This window comes from Calliopsis andreniformis, chromosome 3 (assembly GCF_051401765.1).
Source record: "Calliopsis andreniformis isolate RMS-2024a chromosome 3, iyCalAndr_principal, whole genome shotgun sequence".
Taxonomy (NCBI): Eukaryota; Metazoa; Arthropoda; class Insecta; order Hymenoptera; family Andrenidae; genus Calliopsis; species Calliopsis andreniformis.
Window position 1 is genome coordinate 18,657,914 of NC_135064.1, and position 25,560 is coordinate 18,683,473.

A 25,560-nucleotide genomic window follows, 5' to 3' on the forward strand; every position below is an offset into this window, starting at 1 on the left:
TGAGGTTTTTCGACGTTTGAAGCGTGTAGTCATCGGTTGCACGCGATCATATTCCGATTTCTTTGTTAACGCCAATTGCACGCGCGTCGAACGAGCGTATCGCGCTCGTCCAATCGGTTATTCGAACAGGTCGGCGTATTGTTTGCGTAGGTCGGAGGACGCGTCGATACCCGTGACCGTAACGAGCTGTTACGTCGTTACACGCGAAAGAGGGGGCGAAAAAGGGAGGCGCCTCTCGCGGGGACAATCCCGGTCCCGCTCTCGCCACGCGAGGACTATTATCTGCGGAAGGGCAATCGGCTCTTGCACCGGGACCCGTTTCTCTTTAGAGCGGACACATCGGACGTAGCCAGCCTCGGTAAATAATGAACCCCCGCAGTCATTTATCAAGCTCACCGCGAGGCCAACGAATGCTCAAAGTAGCCCGGTGGAAGTAAATGGAAGAGTGCAACGTGAACTCTCGCGGCGGTTCACTCTCACCCGCAACCCTTCGCGCCTGATCCACCACCGTTGGATCTCGCCCGCGAGAAAAATAAGTGTGTCACTCTGTTGCTCCCGCTATCTCGATCGAACGTTCCTGTAATTGTGGAGGTCGTTTAAAGGGAACGCTTTCCTCGCGTAATTACGGAGGAAGGAGGAGCGATACGGTCGCGCGACAAGAAAGCACGCGTTTCTTCTCCCGTTCCAGCCCCGATAAGAGCCGTCGATGTCGTGGTCGTCGTCGTTCTGGTCGCCCAGCCTTTTGAGATGCGATCAGCGATCGAACCGTGCGGCGGTCAGCAACAACAGCAACGCGCTCGTTCCACGGGGATTTATCAGCGTGCCAGATAGCGGCCGTACGAAAGCGATCGTGCTAGCTCCATGAGAGCGATTGTACGCGAGGATCGCGACGGCAGAACGTTTAGCCCATTTCGCGAGGCGGTGTAGGCGCGTTTAGTGAATCATGAGACGACGGTACAACGGTTCAGCCGGCAGCAATGCTGGTTGCTGCTGTCAGATGAGCAAGAGGGCCGCTCGTGCAGGGTGCAACGACGCGGGTGCAAACGAACCGCCCGGATGGTGCATTTACGCGACGGTCGCGCTGGTGGCCGTGGGCTGTTACCTGAACGCGTTAGGTGGTGATTTCGTGCACGACGACATTCCCGCGGTTGTGAGGAACAAGGACGTGCTCGCCCAGACGCCGTGGACCAGCGTTCTGAAGGACGATTTCTGGGGGACGCCTATGCACGACATCAACAGCCACAAGAGCTACAGGCCGCTCACCACGCTCACCTTTCGGTAAGTCTTTCATGTGTTTTGTTTTTGTTTTGTTTTTTTTTTTCTATTTACATACTGACTGATTGCCACGCTGACAATGAGTTTCGTGAATGTTATTTTCTGTGCGATAAGACAAAAATACTTATTTTTGTTGCCAAAAAATTGATTTTGAAAGACTGGAGTCTCGATTCTTTTTAAAAATCTTCCTGCAATTTTCTTAATAAGATCACGAAGTTTCATAAAGAGTAATTTATAAATAACTTTTCTTCTAAAAAATATTGACAAAATTTTTCATTTTCTTATTGAGAAATTTCCAGACAAGTATTTTATTAGATAGTGTAAAAATTGTTGTATCTCCACTAACAATAATTGAATTAAAGGTCTAATATAGATACCTATGTACACGCGTCTATGTTTCTAAAAAAATTGCATAGACAATTTAGAATCACACCCCTTGATAACTCCGTATTAGTTGTGATAACAGTCCAAGAGGTTGACGCACTTTTTGAGCTAAAAAGTAGAAAGTGAAACCATAAGAGATTATGGAATCTGCGACATGACGTCAATGAAAATCATTGCAGCTATCAGCGTGGCAATCAGCTATGGTATTATTAAAACGAATTCGCTGTACTGGTACAATTAGTAGACATCGTGCAGTCCGCAATTAAAGCTGCGAACGCAAAATAAACCGGAATAATCGTGACCGTTTCATTGGGTTATCGCGAGCGGAATAATTACACGTCGCATTTTTGTTACCCTCGCCGGCGACCACGGGTCGCGCGCGTGATCGCGTGAAGTTGAATTTGTGCGACACTTCAGGAAGAAATTTCGTGATCGTGATCTGGAGAAAGAGAACTGGTTTATCTTGTGCATTTCAAATGAAGGCACACGTGCAGTCTCGTTACCAGAGGACTCTCGTGCCGCCTGATCCTCTATCTAATTACCTGTAACAATAGTCCCCGACGCCTATCTTAATCATTTAATCCGATAGATGTACCCTCATTAATATCGTCAAGCCTCGCTTCAACCCTAATTAAGCGAACATCTCCCGTTTCTGCCTGTTTGTGTTTTTCTCCCTTTCGTTGGATTACGCGTGCCTCTCTGGCGAATGACGTTGGTGATCGCTGGTAGTTTTAACGTTTTGAATGATAATTTTTTTATTAGTAATTTGAGAGTTTTAGATTCATTTAGGCAGAAAGTTTCCTCTAAATACGTGTTTACATATCTTCTTAGGTTTTAGGGAACTGCTATTGTTAGTTAGATTGAGTCAGCTGTTAGTATACTAAAACGAGGTTACTAACGAGCTTAATCGTCGCATTCCGAATTTTCTGTAGAGTTCCTTATACTAAAATTGATTTCTTATATATTGCAGGGGAAAGTGCAAGCTACAAGTTACACAGTATCAAACCTATAATAGAACTAATATTATAATTCTACTGCATAGATAGATTGATCTATCTTCAACTCCACCACTAAGGCTATATTTTACTGGGATTTCCTCAGATGTTGAAATTTATTCCTAGACCCAGCAACACTTCACTTAGTCTGCGTATAGAACGATAAATCTACTGAGCTCTCGTTCCCTTAATCTACTAACTAAGGCCAGAGGCACTTTCATTTTCTACCCCCATTCCAAACTAAAATACGAATTTCAATATTCCCACACATTTCTCCGTCACTTTCCTTCCGCATAATCTTATCTCTCCTCCAGCTTTCTGAATCCCCTCCAATATCAATCTCTCATGCATGAATCAGCAGTAGGTAGATACCCTAGTTCGACACGACTCCCAACGGGTCAACCATCACTCTCGGTACCTAAGTATCCGGTTTCTCCACGAGACGCTAATGTCCACCCGCACAGTGAACCGTGTGATGTCTGTATCGGACAATTTCTCGACCGGTATCGATTCGGCCAGTTCGAACGGAGAATGGAAAATTGCGGATTGCGTATCCGATGTAGCCGAGGCAGCGCCGTATGGCCAGTGTAGTCCGTACGGTCGTCGGTTGGGCGGACAGGGGCACGGAGAGGGGATGACAAGAACCACCTGACCGCGAGAGTTTCTCATGGACAGCGGTGGTCGTTGCATCGTATCCTGTAACACGGCCAGGTCGCTTGCTCGCTTTCCGCCTAGCTCCGATTTGATGCATGGATACCAGTTTGCCACACTCTCGCGCTTGCAATACTGCATATTGGCTGGTATTGGGCGATCCATCATACCGCAAGACACCGGCACATCGCTCATTCGCCTTAACGCTCCAGATGCTGTTGCCAACTTCGACGAGCCGGTGAGAGAAGGGGCCTCGGTGGGCGGCACGTAGATTCTAGCGGAAGCAACGACGCTCGGGCAACGCGGCTGACGACGAGGGCGGCAGGCGAAGGGGCGAGGGAGAGCACTGTGCTGCCGCGTTACGCGCGTTGCCGGAAGTGGAACGCATCCATAATTCCTGAGGCTCTAAGACGAGAGAGAAGGCTACGGGCGCCGGCAGTCACGTTCGTTCGTCTTGAGATTACCGGGATATTAACGATCGGGACGGGGCGTCGTCGTTTCGACGGAGTTTGCATTAAGCGTCTTCTGATCATCCTGCGCGATCATTTTTCTGCTACGGAGGATTCAAGCGGGATTAGGGCCAATACACACGAGCGATATTTTGACGCACGATTTCGTCCCGAAACAGAGATGCTTTAAAATTGTCCTAAAGTCCTAAAGATGTCCAATCGGTGCAACTAACTTTCTAGTGGGTAGTTCTTGACTTTTTCTTAGGTTGGACCACGTTGGTTATAAATGTTTTGCGTAGCTTGAACAAGAAAGCACAGTGTAGGTAGAATAATCGAAAAAAAAAACTCATCTCGACTCTTCGAAGATTGCTTTGAGGAACTATGTCGATTGAACGTTCCTCGTTTCTTCTCGTGAGCACTATCATCAATTCAGCTTCTCCTTTGGATCTTCCCGCGCAACTCGACATTAATTAAGAACCAGCGAAAGAGTACCCGAGCACGCCTACGTGTTACTAATCTGCCTACAAAGCCGACAGATAATGGTTTCCGCGTTTCATCCTTCAAAGGGTCGCAGCTATCGGCACGGAGACTGAAACGTGTGTCTTGGGGTCATGGGGTCATGGGAGAGAGTAGTTACATGGCAGGCATATTTACAATTACTCGTTTTTTCGTTTGCGAGGAAAGCACCAGTGCCGATTACTGTTTCCACACACAGCTTTTCTAACGGGAATGCTCTAGGGTCAAAGGGTTCGAACAATTCAGCCGCCAGCGTGCAGCAACATACTGTTCCATTCGCCGTCTTTTTCTCGTCGACCCCCCGTCCCAGCCTTTTGATCTCTTTATTATCGTGAAACTTTGACTCGCCGCTTAGAATATTTTGCTCCCAGAATTCGAGTTTCGGAATGAGAACATGCGATCCCCTGAAAGTTTCCGGTTGAACCCCAGCCTTTTATACCGTGCAACCCCGTGGAAGTTTCCCAGGGATTTCCGAACGCTTCCCACTGAAACGGTCATCAACTTTCCTACGTATATTCCACGCGTCCGCGCACGTGCTCGCACGATCGCACTTTCAACTCGAATGTGAAAGCCCTTCCGCGACCGAGGAACTCTGGAGAAACAATAACATCTACCGAAATCCTGGTTCGATGGCGCTTTGTTTAATAAAACTTTGGCGCGTGACGAAGCGTTTCGCGTGATATCAGATGGTCCTCGAATAGCAGGCATACTTGGATGCGATTTGGTCGCGTTGGAAGGGCTGAGATTTCGAGAGAGGGTGGGATTAGAACTGTTTAGAAGTATTGAAGCATTATTGTTAACAATTTCTCGTAAAGTTCTTGTTTTTTATCAATTGTTATGTATTTACAATGGAGATCGCTTTAATGTCATTTTCCCATTTTGATGGAATTTTGGTATAGGAGTAGTATATCGAAAAAAAATGGTAAATGTACAAAATGCGTGATTTTTTTATAAAAAACGACATGACGTAAACGAAATTCGAAATATTTAAGAAAATATATTTTCCACACTAATTTTGGGGTGGTTTCGACTAAAGTGATATTCCTTGTTAGTTAAGTGGAATTTGGAAGTAAGTTCTGTTTCAACCATTACGTAATTATTTTTTAGGTCATTTTTCTTTTAGGATACTCTGATATATAGATTACTAAAAGAACATGGGTAGAGATTGCGTTTGCACAGAATTCATTCTATTATTCGTTGCGATTGAATTATCCAATCCATCTGTTGATAGATTCATTCTCCTGAAATCTACTATCCAAAAGGCTACCGCTTATGGTTCAGTCAGGTTAGCGAACGTAGTTACCGTAGATCACGTAGTAAATTTGTAGCTCGAAGTAATCAGCAAATGTAATAGACAGAAAAAGGAACGAACTGTAGGAAAAAGGGTGATTTATGTTAATATTAGGAACATTTATTTTGAGAAAATATTACTTACGTATCTATTATCGATTATTTTTTATTCAAGGAAACAAATTGAGAGTGCAATTACATTATAGTACAAAATCCACTGCCGAAGTCATTAGTATCTAATATCATTTTCTATTTCCATAATTCTGAAAATTAGTGGTGTATAGTCAGCAGATCGTATATATCAACCCATATTACGATTGGAACTATGACACAGGAACCAAACGAAAGCTACAGCGCGGTTTAATAATATAACCTGCATTGGTCTATCGATAATGTATCTGCCAGTACAAAATAATGGCTCCTCTATTAAAAACACATTTATATTAATATCGAATACTATTCCACATAACGTTATCAGAGATTTTTAACTACACGAATCGACGCTATTTAGAGCGCTCGGTCTGTGAAATCGAATTAAAATTTTTACCAGAAAATTCGCCAATGTTGCATCTGCTGATCGTCGATCACATATAAAACAAACCAAAAAGGAAAGTTATTCCATGTTTAAAAAAAAAAAAAGAGGAAGAGTCGAGTAAACAGGATTCCATGGAATTTGTTGCGTTTGGTGAGGAATATAGCAGTTCACCAGCAGAAAATACCACGAAGGAATGCAAATGTTTCCGCGAAGAGCGAAGATCCATTAAGCTCCGCGAAATCTCGTTTTCTCTTTCCATCTGTCGGCTTAAACCGAGCATCGTCGCGTTTTAATATTTACATTCGTCCGTCGAAAAAGAAAAGGGGAAAAAGAGGTAACAGGCATCAACCATCTCTCCCCCCTTTTTTTCTCCCCGCGGTAACGGCGCATGCTTTATTACATTTTTCTTCGGTGAATTCACCGACGTTTCCCTGCAGCGCGCACACTTGCGCCCATTTATCCGCGAGCCTCTTTGTACCTAGCACAATGACGATCGATATAATCATATTTGCCGCAAGTAGGAACTTATAGCCGTTCCCCGAGAGAGATTCTTCTTTGTTTCATCATACGTCGAGGATGAGGGAGCCAGTTACGCGAGTGTCGGCTGGAATAAAAATTGTCGACCGTGAAGGTTTTGCACAGTGAACCTGGTACGTGAACGCTTTCCTGTCCTTTACGATTTTTAGACGGTTCCTGGTTGGGAGACAGTATCCATTGGCCTGGCGGTCATAGAAGGAAACGCGGTCGCTAAGCGTCTTTTTCGGGGTGGAAACTCCGTTTAATTGAATTTGTCTCAGTGCTGTCGTTAAATTTCCCTTTTCGAGTTCAAATCCGTGGCCACAAGGAAATTTATTAATAGAATCCCAATGGCTACAGTAATGTGATGAGTTATTAGACGCTTAAGATTGTCGAGGGGATTACTCATAAACGTATACAGAGGTGTGTTGGTTGTGGTTGTGTTTTTTGGTCTATGAATAGATCTAATCGCTTCTGTTATGGGAATTGGTATTCAGAGACAGAAATCGATAACAGGATTTTAATAATTTGGTGACTAGGGAAATTTAGATGCTAAGAAATTTAAATAGTGCAATATTTGATCATTTAAATGTTTAAAAATTTGAATATTTAAATATTTAAAAATTTGAATACTTTACAGTTTAAAAATTTGAAAATTTGAATATTTGAAAGTTTAAAAATTTGAAAATTCGAAAACTTGTATATTCTAAAATCTGATACTGTGTATATACTAGACTCATAGACGATAGCTTTAACATCAATTAAAACCATTTCATCTTTATCACGTTCTAATCTGTTCTGTGCAAACTAAAAATGTTCACATATCGAGTAGATATCGAAAATCATTCATATCCGTCGTTCCTAATAGTCAACGTCTACCTTTTTCGCGATATTCAATCGCTTGAGGGTTCCACGAAAATCATGAAACGTCACCCTCACACTCTGCCATCGACAGAGGCAAAGGTGCCCTCGAAAGGGCCGCGCAAAAACGTCTTATCCAATCGTCGATGTTCCCCCAACGGCTTTGCCTCGTTATCATCGCTGGCAACCGAGGTGGAGGTGTAACGAGGCGAGCTTCACCGTTTTGCGGTTTGCTTTCCACCGTATACACACGAATTCGCAGTAGATCTCGCATGTGAGTTGGAAGACTCGCTGGAGAGCCTGAAGGTTCACGTATGAGCCAATAGAGTTGCCCAAGATCCTTCGAGCTGTTCGTCCAACGTCACCAGAAAGCTTTCGAACCGAAACGATCACTTTTATCGAACTTTTCACCTGGAGAGCACGTAGCAGATAGCTGGAGGTTCGTTCGCGAACACTCGCGACTCAGTCAATCGCCGAAAGAGATAAGACACTGCGGGACTGGGACGAGCGGGGGAACGACAGGGGAAAGGACTTCCGCTGGAAGAAAATTTGCAAGTTAGGCGGGTTACGTGTTCCCTCGACTTCCTTCGCAGCAGCAAACGCGGAAACGAATTCGTCCGCGAAAAGCGAGCTCTCTCTACAGAGGACTTTGTCGTGCCGTTCTCGTTGAACGAGTTCGGAATTTAGAACGGTTCGTACATTGTTTCGTCCCGGGAAAATTTGACGCCATTCTTGCGAATTTAACGGCTCTGTCGTGGAGACAGTTTTCGCGAAACGTACGAGCTGCAGACGTGTGTCGAGCTTCAAAGAAATTCAACGAGATTCATGCCTCAGTTGTGATAGGATTCTACTCCTTCGTCAGGAATCATCTAGATAGCAAAATCATTCGTTCTTTTTTTTTATTTAAGCAGTTTTAATTTCTAACAAAGTATTCAGCAAATCGAACTAAATATGCCATTTTATTAGAAAGTACAGTGGTGCTAGCATATCAGTCTGGAATTCTCCCTGGTTTACGGTCCGTTTCTATCCCCACCAATTCTTGGAACTGGCACCCCTGAGTGACACGCGACAAACCAAGTAGCTCATAATGAGTCTCAATGATCTCGTTACCCCCCCTGTCGAGTATCCGTGTCGCACTTGCACTCAGTATTTCTCACTCTACCTTCACACTCGCCCTGATGAAGGTGTGCCCGAGAAATAAAAATATTTGAGTGTTTCTAGAACTTAGGACCACCTTTGATAATGATCCAGATATGAGTATGACCTTTCTTTTTCCCCATACTAACCACTTCTTCCTAGGTGCTCCTTGGTACCAACCTAGACAGTTCCTCAAGGAAGACAGTTCCTCACGGAACATATGGTACCGACCTACGAACGCTAATCCAGCATCACTGTAATTACGAGAATTAAATAAGTCTTCAAAGATGACTTCAAGTACTTCTTTCCGGATTAAAGTAGTCATCAGAAAATTATTCTAGCCAAGATCCTCCTGTACTTCTACAGGGTGATCCTCTCGCTAGGGGACTCAAAGACACTGTCGCCGCGGAAACATCACAGTGGAGCTGTATTGTGACGTAAGAGGCTCACAGTGCTCTTACGCGCTTTTGTGGCGACACTGTCTTTGAGTCTCCCAGCGAGAGGCTCGCTCTGTATTACAACACGAACACCACACTAGTTAACTATCAAGGACGATTCTGATCACATATCGACTCCTCCACTTACCGCATACTCAGCGCTATAACGTTCCACGGATTCTCTGAAATTGGAACGAGTCCCGACTGACGTTCCAGTAGGCACCTCTCTTCTATGCACGCGAGCTCTCGCGAGTCTCGAGTTACCCGACGTCGGAGGCGGTCCGCCGTTTAGGGGCGGTTAAATCACGATTCACGGCGAGGTCGAGTTCCTCAGGGTGGTTCTATGATGATTTATGAGCGGGACCGCGGGCGATGATGTGCGGGGCTCCGCGCGCGATCTGCATGCAAGGGAATAATTATTATTAAATTACTTGACCCGACGCACCGGACGGAATCTCGTTTCGCGGCGTTACTGACACGCATGAATGATTACGTTACAAACCGTAATTTAGGCGCAGCGTCGCGTTGTACCGCTCGCCTAGCTACGCACCTCTGCATTCGATTACGTCACGGCTTGCTTGCGGTGGCATCCCGTCGGGCGATTAAATTGCCGATGATCGTCCGCGAAATTCTTGGCTGTTATAAGTCTGCAGCTCTTGAAGCGGCTGCTAGTCGAATTTTCTTGGGTTTATGTTGCTCGTGCAAGCTTGAGCTTCGATACGAGAGCGTGCGGGATTGGTAGGGGCGCGAACGTACGCAAATAGGGGCGAAAATGTAGGTTCGGGTGCGGTGAATCCGAGGACGAATCTGAAATTCTAGCTCCACCGTTGTGGGACGACGAATGGGGGCTTGGGAAACATTTGATGCGACTTTGGCGCATGTTCCAGCGTATCCTGGATTTCATTTCTTCTCATGCTGGCGATGGTGTCGGGCTTTCTGGGAAATAGTCGATTGGGTGTGTTCTGGTAGTGTAGAATGTTCATATTCTTTGGATACTTTAATTTTAACCGTATTGATTCCTCAATTTTTTTTCTAAAATACTCACACTCTCTGAGCGTACTTGTAAAATAGTTAAAACGACTGTGATACAGGAAGTTACAAAAATTTTAACTTGAGTCATTTTTTATGACGGTGTGATGAATTAAGGCCTTTCTTCAGAATCCATGGTTACAATCGTATTTTTATGTAAAAATATTCGTAGACAAATTCCTGTTGCTACATACCTAAATATACCTATTTATATTATAGTATAAGAAGTACTTCAGCTTAGTAGATTCTTCATTTCAGAGTGTATCACCAATCTCATCATAGAGTCCCATTAAAAACTCCTATACATTGATATCCAGCTTAGAATCGAGGAGAACCCCTCGAACATCGTATCAGTTTTTCGAGGTAATTGCCATTGTACGCGGCTCTTTCTTGCCACGCCATTTACTCCAGCCAGTCTTTCGGAAGCGATATTTCCTTCGTTTCGTTTCATATACCCGTCAGTTCGGCGGTTGCGTGTATCGATCACTTGATCTCCGATCAGTATTTCCGGCTACTCTCTCTCCCTCCCTCTTTTTGTCCGTGCTTCTTTCACTTTTAGCGTTCCACCGTGAAAGGTCTCTGACCCATAAGAAGGAAATTCCTTGTTCGAGAGGCGACAAGAACCGCGCCATTACACGCCGACGTTCCTTCCCCGTTGATCGTGACGAGGAATCCGAAGCGAGGCATTTCTCTTCTTCGAGGTGTATCCGCTCGTTTATTGGATTCGCGAACTTCGCCACTGGCTACGTAATAACCGAGGGACCAGCGAAGTCCCGTAAATCCGTGAGGAGAGAGAAAAGCTGCTAGCTCTTAAGAACTCCTGGACAGATGGAATGATATTATTGTGGGTGGCCATTGAAACGAGGCCAGTATTGAAAAAGTTTGTTCTACGTATACCGATAAATGATTAATGCATGGTGGCGTGGAAACTTCCGCAACTAATATCTATTCCCTACCTGCGGAAGCCTGTAATCATTTACCTTTTCTTTTTTTTTTTGGACCTCCGGACAGTAGCGACGTCGCGGTGCCCTTAATTACTTTTTTTCGAACTAGCTTCTTACTGGGCTCGGCCAGTCGATAATGAATTTTTTATTGGTTACTGATGAGTTATTTGTGCGATACAGGATAATTAATTTTTGTGGTTCATCGACTGAAAGGCGGATACAACATTTATTGGGATAAACGACGAAGAGTGAAGAATATGAACACTGGGATGTATTGGGGTTGGATAATGTCGGTAGAAAGGGGGAGTACTGTTAATCGGGATTATAGGGAATAAATGTGAGGAAATGCGAAGTTGTGAGAGTTGGTAGATTAATTGAGATACATTGTTGAATTTTTTAAATCTTTTAGGTACAAGTTAAACATTAAATTTAATAATTCCAGTTTGATTGAGCGGCACGGTATTTGTGCTACCGAGTAGCAATTGTGAGATAGTAGTACCTAGTTGCACTTGTTAAAATTAATTTATTCCTCGATCTTCTATGTACCATCAGTAACTCTTGATAATTACCTTTCATGACAAGAGAAAATTCAGAGAATTCAAAGAATTTTACGCAGTTTTTCTTCTCATCCCCAAAATCAGATAAAAATATCTATAACATATGGGACTAGTAGGTAATTTCGAAATTAGAAGTTTCATTTGCTAGTACTGACCTACATTCCTCTAATTACTATTTCACAACTACACCACTTCAACACACTAATTAATAATGTCTCCTGGTATCAAGCAGCGGAAATAAGTTTCAGCCTTCACAAAGTTTCTGCTTGTCATGCGTGTCAACTTGCGTAAATTTCGGGCTGAACTATCGGAAAACAGTGAAGTTGAAGCCCCACTCGGCAGAGACTATGGCTGGAATCAGCTATCGCGGCAAATGTTTGAATTGGAACGCGAGAGGACGGATCAAGTGCTGTACAAATTATCAGCGGTGCTCTTCGGTCGATGTAACACGCGTTACGAGTCCCCTGAAATCCGAGAATAAGCTTTTCGACGTCGCCAAAGCCATCGGCACGTCGTTATTCGCGCGAAATTACTATGAATCAACGCCTGATGAGGCAGCAGCGGGATTTTTACGTTTCCAATCTCCTGCCACGATGAATATTCAGGCCCCGTTAGATATCTAGAAAGTTTACCCTCCGTGAATTCGTATAACCAAACTTTCCACGGCATCGATATTCTGTTGTGGTAAATGCAGCGGCCCGATCTATTCGTCTACGATTGAATTTGCATCCGCGCTATTCACAGTCTCGATGAGAGCAGAATCTCGCGCCGAAAATGTATTTACGCAGGACATTGTCGCGCCCAACCGTTCCGAATCGATACATTTCCCGAGAGTTTCGCGAATAATCTCGCGAATGAGAAAGCTTTGCCTCCTCTGACTTTCATCTCGCTTGAGTTGTCTCGATTTCGCGCGATGGATGCCACGAGCTGCCTGTGGCAAGTTCGACGTGTTATCGCATTTCTTCTTAACACGAGTGTTGCTTAGTTAGTTCTTGGAGGTCGAGGGAGGAGTGGCTTTTACGAAGACTTGTATTATGAAGTCATGGGTTGAGGAGAGGATCAATTACAGATAGAGGTGTTGTAGAATTAGACGTGGTAGAGTTGTGGAACTGTGTATATAGTCTACGTTGACGTTTTGCATTTTAAGTAGCTTTTGCTCAGTGTGCCAGGGATCTAGAGTTGGACCACTTTAAGATTGTGGATGTTTAGTTGAGATCGATACTATGTTAAGCGATTTTTAAAGTTTTAAGTTATATGTATTTGTAATGCTTGGGCTACTTGGAAAGGTGAATACTGCATTTCTTGGTTACTGAGTTCGTGATTATTCTTGCATGCATCTCGGAGTTCAAAATTGTACCTCAAAGATACCACTTACTTGCTTCAGGAGTGAGACAACTCAAGAAACGTGATTTTAAAATCTTAGTATTGCACAGCATACATATATTCTGGTAACTATAATTATTGAGTTGTATCACTTTTGAAGCAAATGTGAAACATAGTTCTCAATAAGTAGATCTAGCCAAATCAAGCCACAACTTAAAATTTCTTAAAAAAGTATTTATACCTTTATTATCATCTGTTTTATTACTATCTTAAAAAACTATTTTATTTATCTTTGAAGAATGTAGAAGATTAATGCAGCTCTTTCGAAACAATCACGTTCTTATTTTCTTCCATGTAATAGACGTTTCCTTGTAACAGAATATTAAAGCCCCGAAGACCCACCCAAGATATTACAAGCGCCATAATAATCTCCAGATCACGTATCTGTTGAGTAGGCCAACATCCATCCGACATCGGCGTTAGCACAGTTCACCTCTCCCTCGTCTACTAATATTCCTGACGCGAGATTATTCGAAGCGAAACGAACCATCCCAAACTTTTTCAATTTTATCCCACGACCGTCTTACGTAATAATGATTGAGTTTATCCGAAGCATCTTTACGGAAATCACGCGACGGCCCGGAAGAACGTAATTAATTTCCGATAAAACGCCCTTTGGGTGAGAGAGTACGCGGGCGCTCGACTATATTGGAAATTTGCGGGGTTCACGGTTCGGTTTGGCATTAAAATTGCCCGATCCATTGAGTCGACAATTTCGCAATCGCAATATCGAAATACGACGCGACAGCTCGTTCAATCGCGAACGTCACCGTTTCCTCCCCCCAACGACACCCCCGAGCCCCTGCATCGGTTGCATCCCTGCTACTCCTCGGATTCGATCGTTGCAGTATTTTAAATACTTTCAGTGGGGGGGAAAGCTCAGTTACAGAAAGATGAGCGAGCGATTTATCCGTATGCATCGAGAATAATACGAAAATTCATTGCGCTCAGATGACAAAGAACGACCCGAAGCAGGTTACCTCTGCTGCGTTTATTTCCGTTCTGACTAATTCACCGTTCACTAGGCACAACTAGGGAGTATCGATTTTTATGCCAAAAAGCAGCAGGTTTTTGCACCGTTTTCCTACGCAGGAAAACTCGCAGGGAAAAAATCGTCTCAATTTACTCATGTTAATCTCGACTTTTACGCACTTATGCTATGAAAAATACGATTCTGTGGCGGTGATGGAAGAATGTGTGGAATTCTTTTGACTCTAATTTTGGATTTAATGTGTTACTCGTTTATCCATGTGAGAAATAGGGTGCGAACACATTATTATCACGTCACATGAACTCGCGTTATATACTATAGCAAATCCATAGTGTGAGCTAAGGTCTTTCCCTTGTTTTACTTCTGTTTTGCTATAATAGGAAAGAAAGCTAATATGTCACGTGAGCTCACGCTACATATTATAGCAAATTTGTTTCATATTATAGCATAATAGAAGTAAAACAAGGGAAAGACCTTAGCTCACACTATGGATTTGCTATAGTATGTATCGTAAGTTCACGTGACGTGATAATAGTGTGTCTGCATTCTAATGTGTTTGCACTTATGCTGATTTTGTCCCACATGTGTTCTCGTTTCATTTTCTACTTATACGCTTCTTACTACTAGCGGGTTAAATTGATAAAAAGAGAATTGATTTCTTAATTATCGGGCGCTTCTTGCAACTTTCGTTTTCGTAATCGGAAATCGTGAAAGTGAATGATTATTTAAGTACGTTTTCTTTTATGCTACAAATTTCTGCGATGAATATTAATAGCTGAGAGGTTATAGAAGATATGAAGCTATTCTATATCAATATTCATATATTGATGAATAATTGACGATGAATAATTGACGATGAATAGTTGACGGATTTTTGAATACATTCATATAAACGCGTCATTGATCACAGTTAGCTTTATCTATGATCTTAAATAGTACATTTCTGAGTCTAAATTCAGACAGTAGGTAACAGGCACTTTAACACACGCGATTCATTACTAATTACTGCTGTCAATACTTTTCAACAGATCAACTAATATAAGACAAATATCCCGCCAAATGAAATTTTTACGTTCTGTTATCAATTTTCAAAAAACAAAAAAAAAATCGTGACTTTCGAAAAAAACGTAAAAAAAAGATTAACAAACGCATCGACTGTTCTGGGCCGTGTCCCAGGATTTTCCAACATGTAACGTCGACAGTACAGCGAAAAAAAGCAACGCGCCCTTAATTCCTTTCGACTTTTACTGGATCTCTGTCCCATTTTCGCCACCCCTTCGCGCATCTCGGAACACGGACGTAACCTTTGCTTCAAGAGCGTCGGGTTTTCAGATCCGTAGCACCAAGGGCCCTCGTAAAAAGAGAGTTTCGAGTGTGTCGTAATACGATAGAACGTTCACGCGATAATCGTGTCAGGATAGCCCGAGTATATTCTCCCTTCGTCTCTTTATTCGAGGCCCTTTCGGTTCGACTTGTCCGCACGGAAACGGCGGCGTACTTTTTACGATGACTTTTATACGAAATTATACTGCCATACGACGTCACAAATGTAACGGGTTTATGTAATTTAGATCGTTCTCGCTGTTCCTTGAGGAACCGTGAAAAAGGAGTGAAGGCGGGGATATCGTATAAAAAAGACAATAGCGCGAGGAATAAAACTGACTGACTGTATTAACACTGGAGTGCCTCTGAGAACGTAAATAAATTATAAAATTCGAAACGATGTTTCTTAACATGTTGAGTATCATACCATATTTGTCAAATATAGTATGAAATTCTTCTCAGCGATCTAAATTTTGAACAGAAGCACTTTACATCTAGCAGTCCTCTGGTTTGCCCAATTTCAATACGAGTAATAAAACCATTCTCGTAATTCAAACGAGTGCAATTAGTACATGGTAGCAAGAATTGCTTGGATTATACACTCGAACGAGCGCACGTAATATCCCACGGAGGAGCTCGATCGTTTAAGCAAAGAGTCGTCCGCGAAAGTGCATTTGTACCACGGACAGTAACGTATCGCGAGACAGGGAGAGATATTGTAATTAAATTGCTTGGATTGGGTATCGCGGCAAAGAGAATAAGGCGGAAGAGTCGCCTAAGGGTTCGATTTGAAATTGAATTCGTTGAAATAAGCGGAGGCCCCTTTTGTTATCGATTGCACTGGATAACAACGTTCCAGCGAACGGTGGATCTCTTTGTAAGTAAAACGTGACTCTAATACTTAGTGCACGCGGGGAAAAACGTTTCGTCTCGGTATTATTCTCGGGAAAATCGCGGGTAGTCTACTCGGGACGAGCGTCGAGCGTGCTGTAATCGCGCGACGCGAAGGATCGCAGGCGCTTCATCATAGAAATCGCGAATTGCTCTATCGTTGTTTTTTAGTTTCTTGAAATGGAAATGAACGTTGCAGGATGAAATAGTTTTACGAGGCTCGTTTGCACTGTTTGCACCGCCACATTTGAGAGCGTATATAGAATTTAGAGATGGTATATACGATAATTAGATTAGGTTTGCATATATTAGCATTTGAAATTTTAATGAAGCAGCCAGTTTTTAAATTATTGAGGAACAGCTTAATAATGGAATAAAATAGAGGGAGACCCTTGGAAATATGCATTTATTTTGTCTGAAATCGGATATAGCTACGAATGTAAATATAAAATTAAATGCAGAAGTCTGGGCTTTTAAATAAACATTAAAGAGACACGTATAACGAGTTACAATGGAATAAAAATTCGTGTTCTTAATATACATGCAATTATGAATTTCAATATTTGTGTATATCCATATTGAAGATTTGCATATTGAAATGTCCGCGGAACAGAGACTTCTAGATTAACGTATACAATAAAAAATAAAGTTTCCATAATTTTACTCGATATTTACACAGAATTACGTCTCCTCGTAAAACAGAAGCATGTTTATTTTTAGGTATTCTTGATTACAAAGTGTTTACGCGAATAGGAACCATTTCACCATAGAAGCATATCTCCTGTTTCACTGAAAAGAAATAGATATCCATTAGCTACGTCAGTGTCACAGCAAACACGATCGAACATATTCCTCTGGTGCTTCGAGTAAACTTACAAATACGTATAAATACTTCTTTCATCCTCGTCATCGACCAACGCATTTCTTCATGCTTGGTGCCAATTTTTTGTCGTTCATTCAAAGTCCTTTAATTTTCCATGCAAGGGATTAAAGAAAACGATTCTTCTTCACGAGCATCTCTTGGCTAGCGCGAAGTCCTTTGGAAAGCTTGGATGAAAAGGAAGGTGTAGGGATAGGATGGCGTGAACGTGAATTTCGACGAGACAGAGAGTTTATTGTCACGGCGATTCGTTAATCACCTTTGCCAGCACTCGACTTCAAAACTATGAGCTAATTACGGGACCGTAATTAAGTAATTAACTATCTAGCTGCATAGGAGGCTGCGAAGCGGCAACCCGTTGCCTTAACTCACTCAGCGAGCGTGCAAGTATGCGTGCACACCTATACACGCATACAGGGACCATGGATGGGTGCAATTCCCAGGATTCGTCCTGCAGTCACGCAATTAAACCGTCCCATTATTCGAGGCCATCTGTGTATGCGAACGCGCGTAATTTCGTCTGTTCGAGGGGCGACGATAATAATTGCGGATAAATATTCGCGATTAAGAGTGTAATTTCAACTGCCGCGACGACGGACTGGCTGAGCCTGATATTTTCGCGTGAGGTTTGCGCGTGTCGCTCGGTGGAAATGTATGCGCACCTTGTTGAGAATTTACTTTGAATTTCAATGAAACTTTGTATTTTGTGTCGAAAGGGATAATGAGTAAATTGATATAGCAGTAGATGGATCGTTATAAGGGAAGGGGAGCTTGAAATTACTATTCAACTTAAGGTACGACGAAGGTGTATAGAAAACTCCTGATATAGAAAAAACTGGATTGTACCCTAAAATGTATATAAAGATTCTTTATGATCTTCAGTATACTTTTTTAGTTATTTTGAAGCTTTGAGAAATTATAAATATTCTTTAAATAAACTTTAGTTTTCGAATTAAATCGTAGGATTATATGCATAATTCTATGATATACTATAATAATTACGAAATACCTAATTTATACATGAGTACCACAGTTAATATTAATTTATTCTAATTAGTCAACAATTCAAATAGATAAATAGGATTTTCGTACTGATAAACTAAATCATGCCAATATTAATGTTTATACAAGTGGTTCATATCCATAACTGAATTTCTGCTTACAAAATAAACTCTCAATTAATTTGTCTATCTTAATCTAATTTACATATAACATGACCAACTCATTTTTCAAAATCCCTATCCTTCGGATCTTAATTGTCACTCTTAAAAAACAACCATGTACTTCTTTAAACCATACCGCGTGAAGAACATTAGCCTGTGTGATAAAGCAGAATTAATTGAAGGTGTCCTAAATAGGATCAATTATCCCAAACAAATCTTGTCGCCAGTACGCCGGGTGATTAGCCAGCGATAATTAAATGCTGATAATCAGCGTTTCTACCCGTAGTAGAGGGCCTCTCGATCGTTAATTAATTCGTTGGATGGCGGAAAATTATGCGTGGCTTCGCAACGACGCAATAAAGTGCTCAGACCCGTCGAGTGCGGCAGGTTATCGTGAATATTGTTGCGCGGGAAAAGGTGTTCTTTAATGCATGCACACGATCGAGAGCGGTCGGGTTTACGGTGTTCGCTCACGGCACGCTTTACGCGCCAGTCACGAAACCGCCTCCTCGCGGATGAATCACTGAGCAACACGAACCGCGTTGATCTACCGTGCCAGCACTAAATTCGGGAAATCGAACGACACGTGTCCAGCCTGGCCAACGAATTATCGCCACCTCCGTGTTGCGGCCCGCGTAATTATTCAATGAAACGGCTCAAGATAGACTCCGCGAAGTCACGATCCAACGAACCCCCGCGCTCTAGCCGCGAAAAGTTCTGGAAACATTAATTTCAGACCGCCGCGGAACGGCCAGTATAAATCTTCGCGTTTGTCTGGGAAATTTATCTACCCAGATGAAGATTTCTCGCGTATTAAATTACGAGCAGTAACGCCCTACAAAAATCTTGGACGGGGATAAATGTTACGACAACTTCCGACCGAGATCATTCGTCTCGTCGCTGGGATTTTTGGATCGAAGGATTTAGTGGGCTGATGGTGAGAACTTTTCATGTGGAACATTCTGATTCTTGGGAGACTTCGGGGATTGTAGGAGTTGTTAAAACGGTTGCGATAATATTCATTTTTGGGAACGCGTGTTCAATGGTGTGTGAAAGATCCATAAATGAAGTTGATCCGTGTCTATTGTGTTATTCAAACATTTTTAAATTTAAATATTTTCAATATCTGAAAATTGTTTAATTTTAAATATTTGAATATTTGAAAATTTGAAATTTTGAAATTTTGAATATTTGAATATTTGAATATTTGAATATTTGAATATTTGAATATTTGAAAATTTGAAAATTTGAATATTTAACTCATTGAAAAGTGGTTGCTAACATGAGATATAGAAAAAAATCACATTATAGACACTCTCAATTTATATTATACGTAAAAATGAGAAAAAAGAAGTACATTTAATTAGTTCTACAATTCATGGTAAGCTATAATACCATAACGTCAATGACACTTCTTCATGGAGTCACTGAATCCACTATGCCAAGAGATGAAATATCTCTGAGACTGTCCACTCATTCTTCTCTACTTTAAGAATTGTAAAAGGATACATTTAACGAAATTAGTTTTGACGGCTGCATCTGGTTCGCTGGAACGCGAGACGGGAGCTTGAAAGCCATATCAGTGTCCGTAGACGTTCCTCCCGTTTGTCTGCTTAAAAGTAATGACAACCTGGTCCTTTGCAACTTGTATTCATTTTCTACCTCTTTTTCGCTTTATTCTTTGTCCCGAGTACTTCTTGCCATACTCTTTCAAGGTGTCAGATGCATTCTTAGAAGACTCGTGCATCCTTTGCATCTCGCTTTCACGTTGAAAAGAGTGGTCTCTTTTCAGGAGGATCTTTGCTTGGGCAGATAGGACGCTGCCATTCATCTCTCTTGAACTTTTTGCTTTCTTTTCATCCTCCCTTCGCATGTTTCCCAACGATATGCATGATTTTTTACGGCTATCACAAAATTGTTATATGTTTCTCTCTTCTCGTCGAAGTTGAAGCGCTCACTCGACCATGGAGATTGTTTTGAATACTTCTCGAAATCGCAAGGGAGGGAGTAACGAGTTGGCAGCTTCATTTCAGTTTTATCATAGCAATTACGTGAAATAACTCGTTTACGCATTTGTCAGTACATAATTCGAATTTGAACATGGTTGAAGAGAGGACGCATCGGTTATGAATTTATGAGAATAACGGAGCCATATTTTATACCCTGTCGACACGGGAGAAGAGTTACATAATGAAATAATACGCGTTTGCTGATCCATTTTACGTAACGCTTGAATTCCTGGACCCCTATTAACCAGTGGCAAATTATTGAGCTTACCGTGTCGAGCTTTCGACAGGATACGCTCTGATGTTGTACAATAAAAAGTTTCAATGGCTTTCAATAATTCAAAACGTATAGGAATATTATTATTCATAACTAAATAATAAAATTGATATGAGCAACTCGCATGAAAATTGATACAATATTCTGTGGTACAATTTAGATCACAGACAAAAGTTGAATGAAAAATTCTGAACATTATATATTTAACTGTTCAATATTTTTCATAATGAAATCGCAATAATTCTGCCATGTTTCATTATAACACTGACAATGTACCAGTTGCATGAGGTTTAATAGACGTAGAAAATTAAACGAAGTAGTGTTCAAAACTATAAAGATCGATTCACATTGATTGCACATTTATCTACTGACGCTAACCTGAGCAACTTCTCCTCGTCTCTAGACCTCTCAATCGTATACCAGCTCCTATACATTCAGAGCTGGTGTTGAACACTTATAGACGCCGTTGAGCAGGGTCAATAGATACGACTATAAGATTTCTCACATCGCGTGCAAAGTAGCTAATCCGCAGCACTCAAGAGGTTAATAATAGCAGAGATCCCTCTTCTCGATACAGTCCATTCTAGCATTCCTCAATATCCCCACCAACAAGTTACACAACAAACCCCACCTACTCCCTCGCCATATCTAATAGTCCCTCGATACCCATTCTTCCTCCAACACGAAAAATTTCCCAAAGTCAAAGTAGAAATTCAACACGTACCCAGTAACCAGCATAATAAAATGGTAATTCCTCCAGCAAGCTCGCCACGTCGAAGACGGCTGACAATGGATCGTGCCCCTTCTATTTCCGACTCTCGTTCGCCGGTCCGGGAAATTGGATCCGTTCTCCACGGCCAGCCACCCGCCCCCACCCCCCATCAGCCTCATTTTCTCCAGACATTTTTTTCCATCGAGCCCGCCGCGCCGTCGTCGGCCATCAACGGAGTCGTGGACATTACTTATACGGGATCGTAAAGCACGATATAAGCGGCATGTCATAACGTTAATCCCGCGCGCAATCGTAAACCGAGCGATATAAAATATATGGGCTCTTGTCGCGGCGATGCAGCCCCCCGTGCGTCGCTCTGGAACTCGAGCTTTCCGCGTTCCACTTGGCCAGAGGGGGAGCGAGAGGCAACCGCGGATATTGAGTCGTTGAACGCAGACTTCATTATGTATTACAATACATATAGCTGCGCGTGGTCCTTCTCTGTTATTGCACCCCTCCAGCCCCCACTCTTTGTCTGCGACGCCGCCCACACCCTGGAGTCCCCGAGTCTTCTCTGGTCTAATGAAATAACCGGCGTTATTAAAAAGACGCGTCAGAAGGCCGTCCTTTCCTCGGGTACGCTGCCAACATGCTATCGGGACGCATCGATTGTACCGCGTACAATGTTTCCCTCGTTTCGTGGTCCTTTGTTCGCCGTGGAGAACCGTTTCCAGAGAGCGTATTGGCTCTACGACGTTTTTTAATGCTTTAAGCTGCTTAGCGGACGGGATAGGGGAAAGGTCGACGTTTGGAGGGAATGAGGACTGTTGACGGTTCCAGTTGAAATTTTAGTGAGAAAGTATTTGCCACAAACCGTTATCGGAACTGGGACTGTGGCGGGGTTTTCCTGAAGTATTGTACTTCAGAATTTTGGTGATTCATATCGACCTCTGGAGTTATTGGAATTTGAGGTTGTGGCAGTAGTAGAGGTCAACGCTTGGGGAGCTTGGTTGGCGGCTAGTAGTAGAGATCAATGCTTGGGAGGTTAGTTCAGTGTTTGGGTATTACTTGAGAGTTCTGCACTGAATTTCTTCATTCTGGTAATTCTGTTGGCTTTTCTACTACTTATTACGTGTATACTAGTCGAAGCTTTTAGGAATTTTGTTTCAACATTTAAGTTTTAAGATTGGATGTTTGAATTCTTACTGTTTTCAGTTTCATTAATTTCATAAATGTTACTTTGTATAAAGGAAAGGGAATTGTGTATACTACTAGTATCTTGATTATTAAGGAAAATGATATCACTTCTATTTTTGAAATTGCAAGGGGAATTATATTTTCGTTTTTAAATTTTTCTCTTTCTCAGAAGAAATTACAATGTCGCTGGAATTTCATGCAAGTCACAATTTTGCAGTTATATCGAGTAGCGAAAACTTCGTTGTTTCCAACGACCACGCGTGTCGAGTTGACATCAAAGGGACTTTTTAATTTGCTTGCGGGTCACTAAAAAAGAAGGAGAAATGCAATAACACTTATCAGCAATGTTTGAAACGTACGATACTATGTTCGTGCTGAACAGATGAAAAGTTCGATTTTGTTATAAATTTTATAATTTTTAATTCCACTGCACAATATTGATAAAAATTAACAGTGACACTGGTCACGATAAAATCAGGTTAAATTTAAAAACATATTTTTCTCGTTGGCCATTATAAAAATCAATGTCGTTCCTCCATTCTGAAAATTCTATCCCATTGAGAGGTTGAAAGCGAATGTTCTGTCAAAGAAACATATCGAAACGTTTTCATCGAACTAAATCCCATTTGTCGTAACAGGCGATTACAATTAAACAAACAATGCTTTACGAGACGTCCATGTATCCAGTTTCATTTCATGTTGGATTATATTCGTTTCCGTTTTCATCTTCCACAATTTTACCTTGGAAACGCGTTACTGTTATAGTATAACACGATAATAATTCATGGTGATAATTTATAACGGAGAATCGAAGCGGTAAGAGTCAGATTGCGGTAGATCCAGATCCTTTAATGGCTCAAGTCCCTATGGAATTGCTTATTGACTATCAATGTTCTCCATTGGCTCTCTGCAGCTGCGTATGATCCTGGATCGAATAGATTACCTCTCTATTACCACAAAAGCGTCGTCAAAGACATGTATCTTCTCGTAAACTTTCTGCTTCTGCTGTTCGTCTGATGAAATATTTTCTCGTGGGAAAATGCTACCTCCCAGGGTCTGAAGATTGCCCTGTAACGATATTGTTTTCAGAAATTCAATGCACATTGTGATACTAGTGTAGTATGTATGTACGTGTTGATTAACATTTGTGATACTTATATTATATTGTAAATTACGATGGCAAATTCGACCTTGTAATTCAACTTTGTTGCTCGAATTTCGCTTGTGAGATTGTACGCGACGAAATACTTAGTTGATTTCGTTCCAGGAAATGAAATTTAGAAATTAATACAACTACAAGACTTTGAACACTTTTAAATTCAAATATTTCAAAAATTACAAGTTTGGAAATTTGAAAATTTAAAGGTTTGAAATTTCAAAAATTTGAAAATTTAAGAATTCAAAAGTGTGACTCCGTATATTCGAAAAATAGAAAATTTAGTAATTCTAATACTCGAACATTGAAAAAGTGAAATTTGTCTTTCCTTTGACAACTTACCATTGCTGAAATTTACACTTACCGTGTCTAACTCGCAGCCCCTCGAGTATCATTTTCAACCCTGCCACTGTTCATCAGCGAGGCCTATAATTTCTTCTCCGCTCGCAGTGCCGAGTATAAATCATGTGTCGTGTACGAAGTTTCAGCTCGCTTCGTCTTTCGGTTCCATTTTGTAGATTGAACAGGGGAATGCGTCGTGGAAGCTGTAGCGCGCGCGTAACGGGTGGTTGCGGTGGTTCTTCGACGGCGGCGTAGTTAGAGCAGCAATTTACGTTTAAACAGCGCTGAGCGTAATCTGTTTAAACTCGCTGAACAATGTAGGGAGGGCGGCGACGTTATCTGCGGGGCTTAGCGAAGCTCAACGCTGGCAAACAGTAAAACACGAGCGGACGTTGGACCGAGTTGCGACACGGGCTGCGTCCAGGCTTACGTCTTTGGTCGTTTCGATTGTTTCCCTCGCGAATGCTCAGCTTAGACCCACGAATTGTTCGAGAAAAATGTCCGATCACGTATCTCAAGTGTTTCCCTATAGAACAGTTACTACTCGATCTATGATTATTTTCAATCTTCCACGATTTTGGAAAAAGCAGTGTTTGAGACTGATTTCAAGCGAACTTTGTTGAATCTCTTTTATACTAGTATTCACTGATCCTTCTCGTTCATTCTGAGATAGGAACTTTGTTGTTCGACTCGTAGTTAATATTGTCTTTTTTATTATTAATACACGAAAACATATTTCTACAATTCTGTACCAGTTGAGAATTTCAACTATTTAAAAATGATTTTCACTTTCACAACACCTCTCGCTTAGAATATCACGTGCTTAAAATTATTTCCTGTAATGGTACTTAATTCCTGCGTTTCTAAATAAAAATAAAAGCGAATCGTTGAGCTGAAAGGGTAGAATGAACTCTCGCAGATTATATATAGCGATTCTCTAGCACGGGAGTCGCAGCGTCGGATTTACTACGACCGCTTTAATGGTGTATCAGCACCGGCGCCATAAATTGCAGTTGTATTGACCGAAAACCGTGGCCCCGGTGTAAATCGCACGAGAGCGAGGCGTGAAGCTGAACACCGTAGATTTTGGGGCTTCGATTCGTCCAACGGTTAGACGGGGGTGAAATCGTTGTGGTCAGCTGGATTAGGTCTGATTCGATTTTGGCGCAGCCTCTTGCCAAGATCCATTTCCTTTCCGAGGGTTGGCCGCTTTCGAATTGGGCCAATATCGCCGGCTACGATTCCGCCCAGAAGTGGCGAGAAGGGAACCAGAAGTGTCATCGAAAGCCCACTTTCGGTCCTCAATGTCCCCGCTTGATAGTGAAATGTTATATGCGCAGTGGTGAGAGACCGGATGTCCTCCGCCACCCGCGAGTTTTTCGTGCGGTGAAATCTTGACCCAGGTCATCTGGGGTGGAACAGAAGTGTCGCCTTCCTTAAAAATTCGAGCTTGTGATTTCGGAGTCTCCTTGCCACTGGGTTCGATCGGGATTAAAAAACGCATGGAACGTGAAGAAACTAATCTTTAATATAGTTCAAGGTTCTTGTTGAATATATAAAAATTTATTATATATTCGAGATTGGTACATCAGAGTTAATGTGGATAGTAGATTAGCTTTACTCAATGACAAACTCATTGTCAGATGAATTAGCAAATAGATTC

The 25,560-nt window shown here is 42.0% G+C and overlaps 1 protein-coding gene across 1 annotated transcript in view; it reads left to right on the forward strand.

The window, feature by feature from the left end:
• The first annotated feature begins 883 nt into the window (after positions 1-883).
• LOC143177073 (protein O-mannosyl-transferase TMTC1) overlaps positions 884-25,560 on the forward strand; it is a 200,129-nt gene continuing 175,452 nt past the window's right edge. The window contains exon 1 of the mRNA XM_076374845.1: positions 884-1,278. Within this exon, the coding sequence (XP_076230960.1) occupies positions 944-1,278 (335 nt within the window). The 5' untranslated portion in view covers positions 884-943. The remainder of the gene's footprint in view (positions 1,279-25,560) is intronic.